Source organism: Pelobates fuscus, chromosome 4 (assembly GCF_036172605.1).
Source record: "Pelobates fuscus isolate aPelFus1 chromosome 4, aPelFus1.pri, whole genome shotgun sequence".
NCBI lineage: Eukaryota > Metazoa > Chordata > Amphibia > Anura > Pelobatidae > Pelobates > Pelobates fuscus.
The window spans coordinates 254,591,388-254,603,586 of record NC_086320.1 but is presented as its reverse complement, the minus strand read 5'-3'; the positions used below and the strand labels follow the sequence as shown (position 1 = coordinate 254,603,586).

The 12,199-nt window shown below is 41.7% G+C and overlaps 1 protein-coding gene across 1 annotated transcript in view; it reads left to right on the top strand.

Moving 5' to 3' along the window:
• TRANK1 (tetratricopeptide repeat and ankyrin repeat containing 1) overlaps positions 1–12,199 on the top strand; it is a 151,287-nt gene that overhangs the window by 79,530 nt on the left and 59,558 nt on the right. The window contains exon 18 of the mRNA XM_063452044.1: positions 785–3,735. Coding sequence (XP_063308114.1) covers positions 785–3,735 — 2,951 coding nt within the window. The remainder of the gene's footprint in view (positions 1–784; positions 3,736–12,199) is intronic.

The following is a 12,199-nucleotide window of genomic DNA, read 5'->3' as shown; positions in this document are numbered from 1 at the left end:
AGAGCAAAGTCTTATCATAGGTTTAACTTTTTTTCTTTAGTATTCCACTTTTTATACCAGGCGTTGCATCCTCTTTTTCTGTTCTTGTGTTCGTTTAATGCATAGCATTAGTAATATGTTTTCTAGTGTAAGTGAGAATTTTCCTATGAGTGGACTAAAATATTTCTAAATGACCGCTTGATGCTTGTATTTGGTTAGTGTAGTGTTTTGTTTGCACTTTTTTAAGACTTAGGAGCTAATATCAGATTCATTTGGAATATAAGAAGCACTGGAAAATATTTTGACTAGAAATGTTATGAAAAAAATGAAAACAGACACTTTTGATTTCCCCCCCCCCCCCCCCCCCCCCCCCCTTTAGTGTCTCTTGCAACCCCATCTTCCTTTTTTCTTTACACCCAGACATTGCACTGGATAACACTTGGAACATAGGGTGCAGGGAATTTTTTTGGGTGGGGTAAAAAAAAAATGTATCCTTCATTCTAAAAATACAGTAATTTTTGTTTTTTTAAAGAGAAGATAAAACTGTATTCATTGTTATAGTTGCTCTGCCTTCACCCTCCCGCAAAACAAAATAATAGCAAAAACAAATTGAGCACTTCATAGAAAGATAACATCTGCAAAGACCCCAGAAGGTGACTGGGCCACTGTAAGATTCTGCATAATATAGAAGTAGAACTTGTGAACGTCTAATTTATTTATCCTTATTTTGGATAAATTCTGAAAAACATATGTCTTGTTCTGTAATGAATTTTCATCTTTTCATTACTTCTTTGTTGACTTGTAGGCACAAAGGGCTCAATCCAGATGGACTCCTATCACATACAACCAAACAGCTCTATTTAGAAGCTGCTGCTGATCATTTTAACAACAATAAACTTAAAAAAATGAATGAAGTTTTGTCAAAACTTGACATCGATGACCACCTATTGTTCCTTAAGACACGTAAATGCTGGAGTGAAGCAGCTGACTTACTTAAAAGTAATGGGCAGAGTGAGGAAGCTGCAACACTAATGAGGCACCATGGGAAATTATCAGAGGCTGCTGACTTGACAACAAAGAGAGAATTTCGTGCCTCTTGTCTGCTTGCTTTAGCACGATGCATGATAGAAAAAAAAGAAGATCTTGGAAGTGTCCTTTTGGAGGCCATGCAAATTTTTGAAAAAACAGAGAACAGACTTGGCATTGCAGAAGCTTTGTTGCTTCAAGGAATTGTGGAAAGTGACTTTGAGATGTTATGTTCATCATACAATACCTTTAGATCTCTATCTCATTATGCAGGGGTTGTTGAAGCGCTCTTTTATTTTGTGAAGTGTGGGAACAATGATAAAAAAATACTTTGTATGGCTTCAGATGGGTTAGAAGCTCTAGTAACTCTTGTAAGGGCGCTAAAAGAAACAAAAAATAATTCTGAGAAGGAAATGGTTAAATCCTGTCTTGATTTTTTCGGTGTTGCACAAGTGGACAAACTTCAGTGCTCCATTCCGCAGTATGAAGGGGCAAGAATTCTTAAGATCCTAACAGATGAGAACTTTGAAGGCAAAAACATAAAAAATAAGGATAAAATGTATGTCTTGGAACTGCACGCCTTGAAATCTGTTCTAGAAAAACATCTTCTACGAAGGCTGTATGAAATTTCTTCAGACTTGTTTGCCAGAGTTTATCAAGACATCTGCCCCAAATTCATTGTTGGTCTGGATTGTGCAACTGAGAATTGCTCAGACTTTCATCGACCATTGCAACTTTTTGAGCTAAAAGGAATTATACGGGATAAGGTAAATTTAGTAACAATCAGTGGATTATTATTTGAATCAAAAAAATATGCAAGTGAACTTGGCCATGAAATACAAGAAATTCTAAATGCTAATGCATTTCAGATTTGCAGTAATTTGTTACAGCTCTTATTTCCTAAGCATTTTCATCTAAGACTCATTTCAAGAAACCCAGTTCAGAGCAAACTTTTGGAAGAACTGCTATGTAAAGCCCCATTTTACTTTAAAAAAATGATGAACAAGTATGTTGAGTCACTTTTTGAAGGTTTGGATAACAAGACAAGAAGAGAGTCAACTGACCTTTGGCTAAAGGCCACTCAGATTTTTACCTTGTCTTCGTACTACCATGATGACCTTCAAAATTTAATTGGACGGGAAGAACGCCAATACAATAGAGAATATGCCCGAGGAGATGGAAAAAGGTTAGATGGCAGATATGGTATGTTGATTCCTGACTCATCCAGTGAATCTATAAGAGGCGCACACATACATTTCTTTCGTCTTCTAGATGGTGCAGTGCATGAGCTTTATGTCAACAAAAATCCTGATGCATGTAAGAAGTATTTTTACAGATTTATGAATGTTATTGTCAAAAGATGTGTTGAACCATTAATTCCTAACATTGGAAATACAGTAATGCTCCTAGAATTCCAATGTATTCTCTGCTTTGCTGTACTGATGCGCTTTGAACCAAACATTCAAGTTCTTCTTCCCAAAAGCTATTTATCTATTCTCCAACATTGGGAATTCATGTTTAAAAGGAAAGGAAACCGAGGTTGGCAAAAAGACACATACTCAATTTTGTGGAATTTTCATCCAAGGGATGTGAGACTAACTACTAGACAATTCAGGCACCATCTTTACTACCTTGGCTCGGTTTTGTGCGGTGAAGAAAACCAAGAATTCAATGTTTTGCTTGATGCTTTTAGTGACATAGACTGCATTTCTTCAGGAGAGGCAGAGAGAGCTTTTGTCCTGTGCATAACCATGGTGGCAAATGTCAATGTAGTTCCCCGAACAGCTGATACAAATCTCTTGAGGTATGTTTCAATGATCCAAGAAAAATTGAAAACTATGAAAATAGAATTTCCATCAAAAGTTTCCAAACGGCTAGTTGATGCAGTGGATAGAGTTGCCATAGCTGATACTACAGAGCAAATGGTTGATGTTCTCCGGTTCTTATTGGAGGAGCGTGATAAGGAAAGCTTAGTTGAGTGCTCTTGGAAGTGGGATCCTAATCCTGGTAAAGGACAAGTACGTGGAATCTTCTTTGATGACAAGTTCAATTTTAAAAAGTTTGTTCATGGTCAGCATTCTGCGCAGGATTTTAAATACTCTTATGTGGAAAACGTTCAAGATGACAGAGTTGATATAGTGGCAGAACTTGCTTCAAAAGTACAGCAGAAACAATCCGTTATGCAGAAGTTCGATGAGCTGCTGCTTCTTATTTGTTTCTGCATTAAATGGAAGAGGGCTTACCAATGTAGAAAGAAAAAAGAAATAGATGGAACTATTCCTGACACATTCAAAAGAGCAAATGTTGACAGAACTCAGTGTGACCTTTGTGGAATCAAATTTTCAAACTTTCCTTCATTTGCTGTCCTGTCTGAGGAAATTGAGGATGGCTTTAGAGAAGCACTGACCACGGCTTCAACTGATTTGGAAGAAAGTGAATACCTTTCAAGCGAAGTACAGAATGTTACGCAGACGTATGATAGTCACATTACCTCAGAAGAACATCAACACCAAAGCACAGCATATAATAACTACCTTCAGTTTTACAGAGTACAAGTGGATACAGTGATTTGTGAAGGGAAATCTCTTATGCACACCATTGAGCAAACTTTAGGAGATCATTTGACTTCCAGGGAAGAATTCCTTCTGGAGCAAACAAAAATAGAAACAAAAATTAAAGTGATTGTGGACTTGGTGGGTGAAATCTATGAGAAGAAATCTTGGAGTGAAGGTAGGATAAAATATCAATTGCACAACATTTAATATTAAAATACCTTGGTGAGAAATTATTTTATTTTTTTTAAAGGACCACTATAGTGCCAGGAAAACAAACTAATTTTCCTGGCACTATAGGGTCTTTAGGTCCCCCCCCACCCTCAGGGTCCAACTCCCGCTGGGCTGAAGGGGTTAAACACTTAACTTTCTCCAGTGCCGAGCTCCCTTGGAGCTGGGATACTCTCCTCCCTCTTCCGACATCAGCGCCGTGCGCGCTGATTCACAAAGTCCATAGGAAAGCATTTCTCAATGCTTTCCTATGGACGTCCAGCGTCTTCTCACTGTGATTTTCCGTGAGACAGCCACTAGAGGCTGGATTAACCCTAGTGTACACATGGCAGTTTCTTTGAAACTGCTATGTTTACAGCTGCAGGGTTAACACTAGATGGACCTGGCACCCAGACAACTTCATTGAGCTGACGTGTTCTGGGTTTCTCTGAAAAGTGGTCCTTTAATTAAAGAAAAGTAAACTTGCCACTAGTCTGAAAAAAATAATTGAATTATGCTGACATGAAGAAAAAAAAACAATTGGCATGTTTCTGTAAAATGTATATAATTATCTTACACCATACCAGATTTGAACAAGCATGTTTTAATGTATATGTTGTAGGGCACTGGGTCCCAATCCAAACATTAAGGTACACCAACAGTCTAGGACAGGGGTAGGCAAACTACACTCCTGATGTTGTGGACTACAATCCCTCTGATGCTTTGCAAGCATTATGATTGTTAGAGCATTATGGAGATGTAGGCCACAACATCTGGAGTGCCGAAGGTTGCCTACCCCTTGTCTAGGATTTAGGCTTTGAGTTAATCTTATGGATGAGCTTTTCAGATTATCACAAACTGATCTCTAATCAGTAATCGGCAAAACCCAGTCAAAAATTATCGAAAGGTTTCAGCTACGTTTTTAAAATTTAATTTCAACTGGATTTAATTCCAGACGAAATTCTAGCAGCCAAACCTGATAAACTGATAAATAACGTCTGACTAACCTTGTTAGGCAATAAAAAAAGATTTGAAATATAAAAGCTTATATTGTCATTATGACCCCATACTAGTACAAAGGAGGTTTAACAACTCCTCATGTACCCACTAGGGATCGACTGATTATCGGTCTGGACGATATTATCGGCCGATATTCTGTATTTTCAGCAATATCGGTATCTGCCTATAGAGATACTGATATTGCTGATAATACAGACAAGGACCGCCGGACCCATGACAAGCCTGGCGGTCCTAGAGGGCCCGCAGCAAGCTCTTACTTACCTTCCCAGCAGCTCCCTTCAGCTCCCCTGTCTAAATCTCGCGAGTCTCGCAAGAGTTAGACAGGGGAGCTGCTGGGAAGGTAAGTAAGAGCTTGCTGGGGCCACTCTGCAGAGTCCATGCCACTCGCCCCCCAGGGAATGCCATATCCCACCTCCCTGGCCAAGTAAGAAGCAGGGAGGGGGGACAAAAAAAAATTAAATGGACACTATAGTCACCAAAAAAACTTTAGCTTAATGAAGCAGTTTTGGTGTATAGAAAATGCCCCTGTGGCCTCTCTGCTCAATTATCTGCCATTTAGGAGTTAAACCACTTTGTTTGTGAACCCTAGTCACACCTCCCTGCGGGTGACTTGCACAGCCTTCCATAAACACTTCTTGTAAAGAGCCATCTAATGTGTATCCTTCCTTTATTGCAAGTTCTGTTTAATTTCGATTTTTTTATCCCCTGCTATGTTAATAGCTTGCTAGACCCTGCAAGTCTGTATGTGATTAAAGTTCAATTTACAGAGCAAGAGATAAAATTGTTTAAGGTAAATCACATCTGATTGAAAGTGAAACCAGTTTTTTTTTATTTTTTTTTTTCATGCAGGCTGTGTCAATCAGAGCCAGGGTAGGTGTGGCAAGTGCTTTATAAAGAGAAACAAACTGATTTAACTCATAAATGGTAGTGGATTGAGCAGTGAAACCTGAGAGGCATGATCTACTCACCAAAACTGCTTAATTAAGCTACAGTTGTTTAGGCGACTATAGTGCTCCTTTAAATATTAAAATAAAAGAATTTAAAAAATCTACACTACACACTGCATTCACTATACACACACACATACACACTGCATTCATTCTACACAAACACACACACACTGCATTCATTATACACACACACTGTAACGGATCGCCTGGCACCCCGACTTGGTACCTCCGTTAATGGATGCTCCTAGTGCTTCCTGAGGACTCCAAGCACTCTGGCAGACACCACAATCACCGAATCCGAGAAACCTTTTAAATTCTCCCAAGCATATGAATGCTGTAGACCATTGAATAGGAACCATACGAATAGGCTTGTACTCCTAGCAGTCAACTGGAACAGCATGCAATAAATCCTTCCCCCAATAATGAGACGACACATCACTTTGAGGGTAAAACAGGAACTCTCGACTGGCTCATCCAGCCCGGCTTTCACCACACCAATCCACACACAGGCCACACCCAGGGGGAGGCATAAAATAACCAATCACATACATGGTTCAGCCCACACATCCCCTCCCCTCAGACAACATTAAACCCAATCATCCGGCACACCCCCTCAGCCAAGCCCTGGATGCACCCCAAAAACAGGGGGCACACCTTCAAATCCAGCATCCCTGGACAGCCCTCACCCAGGGGGACAACACATCCAAAACTCAAGCAATTCGGACGAACGGCTCGTGAGACATGGGGCTCCAAAGACTTGACCGACCGCATGGGCAAAGCATCCGAAAACAGTTCCATGCATTTTGGCCCTGCGGTCGGTCACAAACAAGGGAATGAAAACAGGCGAATTGCCTGTGTTATAGAGCCTGGAGAGGGCTTGAATGAATTCCCCTGTTTATGGGGTTCTTTCTACCGAACGGCGGGTCATTCGGCAGTTTCCACACGAATCCCTGGAAGTATGGAGGTCTCAGCGGTGTCTGCCTAGTCAAGTATCCGATTTTAGTTCCAGACACTCGACGGCAAAACACCGCTGTTCGGTAGTTTAAGATGGCCGCCGCCACGTGTTTGTTTCCCGAATGGCGGCCACCCAGAGGACAAAGAATACATTACACCGATTGCCAACCACCCGTTTGCAACACTGTTGCAAACTGCAATCGGAGGCACACCCATTCCTGGGTGGTCTGGCTGCCCGGTAGCCTCACTCAACACAACAAATGGAGTAACTCTACCGAACAATCAGATGAATGCTGCATACATATCCCAGGTCAAACTTAATACACATACAATATCACAGGCAGTACGCTAGAGTATGTATCACAGTCTCAAAGGGACAGTAGTCCCAAAAGTCCCAACATGTCCACAGATGCCGCCAAAAGGGCCAGCAGCAGCAACACACAGCACAACATGCCCCAAATAACCCAGGGGCCACAGTCAGCAGGCAGGAGGCCAGCAAACAGGCCCCTCCAGGGCCCAGTGGCGAGGCTGGCTTCGCCACACACACACACTCTGCATTCATTATACACACACACACTCTGCATTCATTATACACACACACACTCTGCATTCATTATACACAAACACACACACACACACACACACACTCTGCATTCATTATACACACACACACACTCTGCATTCATTATACACAAACACACACACTGCATTCCTTATACACAAACACACACACACACTGCATTCACTATACACACACTACACAAACACACACTCTGCATTCATTATATACACACACTGCATTCAATATACACACACTATACAAACCCACACACTGCATTCATTATATACACACTACACACTGCATTAACTTTACACACACTACACGCACACACTCTGCATTTATTATATACACACTACACAAACGCTCAGGGCATTTACTATACACACTACACAAACACACTCTGCATTCATAATATGCACAACACACTGCATCCACTAATCAAATACTCTCACTGCATCCACTACACACACACATATATTCTTGAAAACATAACAAATTCTGACTGGCATGTATATTTTGTGCATTTACCTTAATTAAAAAAAAAAAAAAATTTGCAAAAAAATTTGCAAAAAAATTTGCAATAAACATGTTCAGTTAACAGTAGATTGGTGTAGACATAGTTTATTTTTTCGAAATGGTAAATGTACAGAAAATTGGTTAGTTATGTCCGATCTCCATGTCCGAGGGTACACGGGCCATCGGGGAGTTTTTAAACCACCCTTGTACTAATGTGGGGATCGTATTGAAACGTTTTTCCAGTAGCTTGTGATCATTCGAAAAAGCTTATCCAAAAGAATGAAATCAAGGCCTCTGTTCCTGGTGAATACAGACAAAACCTAGACCATTGGTGTGCTCTTGGAACTGAATTGAAAACCACTGTCCTATGTAAAAATATTCTTACCAGACCTTTCAATCTCTGAAGAATGACCAAGGTGGAAACTAAACTTTAGCAACAACATGATCTATTGAGTTATGTTTTCAGTTTCACTTTATTTCCTGTTCTGAAAGGTCAAATATATTCTTTTTTTCAACTCGTTCATGTATAAAAGTAATTATAGTATGATTTTGTTATGAATAGAGTTACAAACCCTGTTCTTAATATGGGTAACCTATTTTTATACCTACACCAGGTATGATCCAGTGACACTATACTGCCCATATATGAAACAAAATTTACTCTTTAGTAGATATGTCCCCAATGAAACCATGTATGCACTAAACTATGCATTTTTTCAGTGAGGGTATATCTAAAAACAGATCTATTGTCTGCAGCCTTTGCAAGCCCTTTACTTATTCCACAGCCCAGACATTATGTGGATGTCCAATCACAGACTTCCCAATGCAGCTCAATGAGAAGTCTATGCAAGGCAGGTGTCCTGAGCAATTGCCTGCCTTTTGAGTTTAACTCCACTGAGCTAAACAATCAGAAAGTAACCGGAATGGATGTGTGATTTGCAGCTTGGAGGTGTAACACGATTAATTTATATAGGTGACAATTTCTATAATAACCTGCACTGATTGTAATATGAATTTATAGGGCACATTCTTTACACGTAAAACACTTCAGCAAGCAAAAGTGCTCTATGGGTTTGTAGTGTCTCTTTAAGGTGTAATCACAGATTATTGAGACGATCCTGAGAACACCAAATACCCACCAGAAAGGGCAAGAAATGTATTACAGATAGATATTAACTAGGTATGAGTTGAATTCACAACTTTGTAGACTGAATCTCAACTGCTGTCACCACATTGGTAGTCCAAGACAAATTTATACAATTCTTATTTGAAACACAGATGGCACATATAGTGATGGCTCTTTTACAAAACAATGTAAGTTTAAAAGTAAATATATTTGAAAGTTTTTCCAATAAACTTTGTGCAGTGTATCCCAATGAGCACTTAAGAGAACTAAAATTCCCATGCATGGAAAATATAGAGGGAATATTAGTTTACAGTTGAAAGAAGTTGTTTTTTATTTATTTTTGTAGATTTTAGATTATAGAATTGTTTTTCCTTCCTAAGATGATGAGAACCCACAGGTCATAATATATGGGATGCGGGGGCGGGGCTTGACCGCCATGCTAAGTGGATGAAGCTGGGTTGAGCTCTAGGTAAATCCTGTCGCTTTGGAGGCTTGGGGGACCCACAAACCCCACTGATTGACCTTTCACGACTGGCACCCAAACCTTGCACCTTCCGTGCAGTGTACTCGCTTGTCCCAGGTCCAACCGCACTCGCATTTGCATAGCTGTGCCCTCTGACTGGTCGAAGCCCTATGTGGGCCTACAGCGGGAAAAGTGTTCGATCTCCACGTCCGAGGGTACACAGGCCATTCTGCAAACAACAAAGCCCCGTACTCCCCCCTCTGGGCCAGTGGTGGTTATCCCGGTCCCCACGAAGCAAGTTTTTCACTTACCTCAGCACTGTTTCCGGGACGAATCCTGTAACACTAGCTACCTCGAGGCCTTTTGAAAATAGCTGTCGGCAGCATGAAGCAGGACTCACAGAAGCCAACAAGCACATGGGAAGCAGCCTTTTGGAGGGTGTTTGATGTAATTTGCCAGCGATTCTTCAGCATATTGCAGACTCAGAGGAAACAAAGTATACCGCCTGCTCCTCAGATGCAGCTAAAAGGCAGAGCTTTGCCCTGGAGGCCCCCTCCCAGGCAGAGATCGAAGAAGGTCAGGGCACCCTCATTCCATTCACGCACCCTGGGGACTCCTCACTGCCCAGGGTCTCGGGGCTTTGCTCTAGCTGTGGGAAGAGAGGCCTGTGGACTTTGGTAGAAGGTTTTTGCTTCCGCCTGGGGCTGGAAGAAAGCGGTGCAAAATGTTTACGGAGGAGACTTGCAAAACACTCTGCAGTGGGCATTGGCTGAGTTGGCAGCCCACATGGAGAAGCTTTATATGGCAGAGTACCTCCTGATAAGCTATTTTATAGCTGCAGACTCTTGTTTTGCTTTAATCTTAATTTGTTCCACTTGTATAGCATAGACAGCGTTTGGTGCCAAGTTAATGAGCCTCTTGGTGGAATTTTTTCCTTATAAGTCTCTCTTGTGTAGTCAGTGCACCCTTTATGTGAATCTTATTGTAGCGGAACCCCTGTTTTGGCTGTCCCATTTATCGTTTATTTGTTGCCACTGCTGAGGTTTTACATGCCTGGATTATACAGAGTGACTTTGCACCAGTTATAGACATACTTTGTTCGGTATACGAACAAGTACTAAACAAACGGACCACCCTGATGTATATTATGCATGTATTTACCTCCCTGTTCGGTTCTTTTATTCCCTTGGTTCATACAATTGTACTACAGGTCTCCTGGGTGGCCGCCATTTCGTTAGCCGAACACGTGGTGGCGGCCATCTTAATCCCTTCAGGACCAAACTTCTGGAATAAAAGGGAATCATGACATGTCACACATGTCATGTGTCCTTAAGGGGTTAAACTCCCGAACAGCGGTGTTTGGTCGTAGCATGTCTGGAACTCAAAACGGACACTCGACTAACCGAACACCGCTAAGACCTCCAGGATGGCAGAAAGTACCGAAAGGAACCCACGAACGGCCCGTCCTTCGGTAGCATGAATCCCACGAATTAGGGGATTCATCCGGTTACCGACCCCAATGTGTGTGATATAGGATTTCGGGAGTTTTGAGGCTTGAACAGAGACCGACCGCAGGGCCAGATTTTATGGAACTATTTTCGGCATCTTTTTCCATGCGGTCGTTTGAAACTTTACCTTCCTATAACTCCCGAACCCCTGGTCTGATCTGGGTGATTTTTGGATATGTTTTTCACCCAGATCACCCAGCTATTTGGGGTACATCCAGAAAGTGGGGAAAAACATGTACAGTATAATTATATCATCTGTTAAGCCAAGGGGAGGAGATGTGTGGGAGGTAACAACACCATGATTGGTGCAATGTGTAATTACTGTAAATCCCTCCCTTGCATGGGAGAATCTCATAAAAGCAGGAATGTTGCCAATAAATGCCAGTTCTACTCCTGATACTGTGTGTCGTCCAGTTATTGGGAAAGGTGATGGGATATCTGTGGATTATATTGCTGATCGTGCTATTTACCCTATTGGATTTGTGTTTGTTCCTGCATCCTCTGGATATATTGGTGGAGTTCAGCTGTGGGAAATCAGCACTCCGCTACATTGGTTGGCAGCGTCGGGATTCAGACCCACAGAGGAGCAAACACCAGGGAAAGCAACAACACTAATTGATCACGGATGGAGCGTTCCACTTTAAAGGATCTCCTAGAAGCAAGGGGTATTCCTGCCAGCAACAAGACCAAGGCAGTCCTAGTTGCAGAAGTCATGGTGGAATACAGAGCAGAAGAGGGTCCAGCTGTGGTACAGAATGACTCAGAAGATCCACAGCGGCTGGAATTTCAAAGGGAATTACAATTCCGGCAGTCTTTTTATGGGGAGAACATACCACCGGAGATTATGTCCAGAACCATAACAGAGGTACAGGAGTTTGTACTACGATCAAGGGGCCAACCAGCTCCAGAGAAAAACCAGACTGTACCCATGGTACAAGAGAGTAAACCAAAGGTACCGTACCAAGCATTTAAGTCTTATGTGGAAGCAGAAGAAGAAATTTATGCTTTCTTAGAAGATTTTGAAAGGTTGTGCCACCTGCATAAAATAAATGTCGAGGATTGGGTTCCTATTTTAGCAGGACGGCTAACAGGAAGGGCAGCAGAAGCGTACCACACGGTACCAAATGAGGAGCTAAGAAATTACCACCGGGTTAAAGAAGTAATCCTGGCCAGGTATGCCATGACACCAGAGGCTTACTGGAGACTGTTCAGGGACCTTAAAAATACTGGGAAGGATTCGCATGCGGAGTGGGCATGTCGATTGCAAAGAGCGGCACTAAGCTGGATACAAGCAAGTAAAGCACAATCCATGGAGGACTTATTACAGATGGTA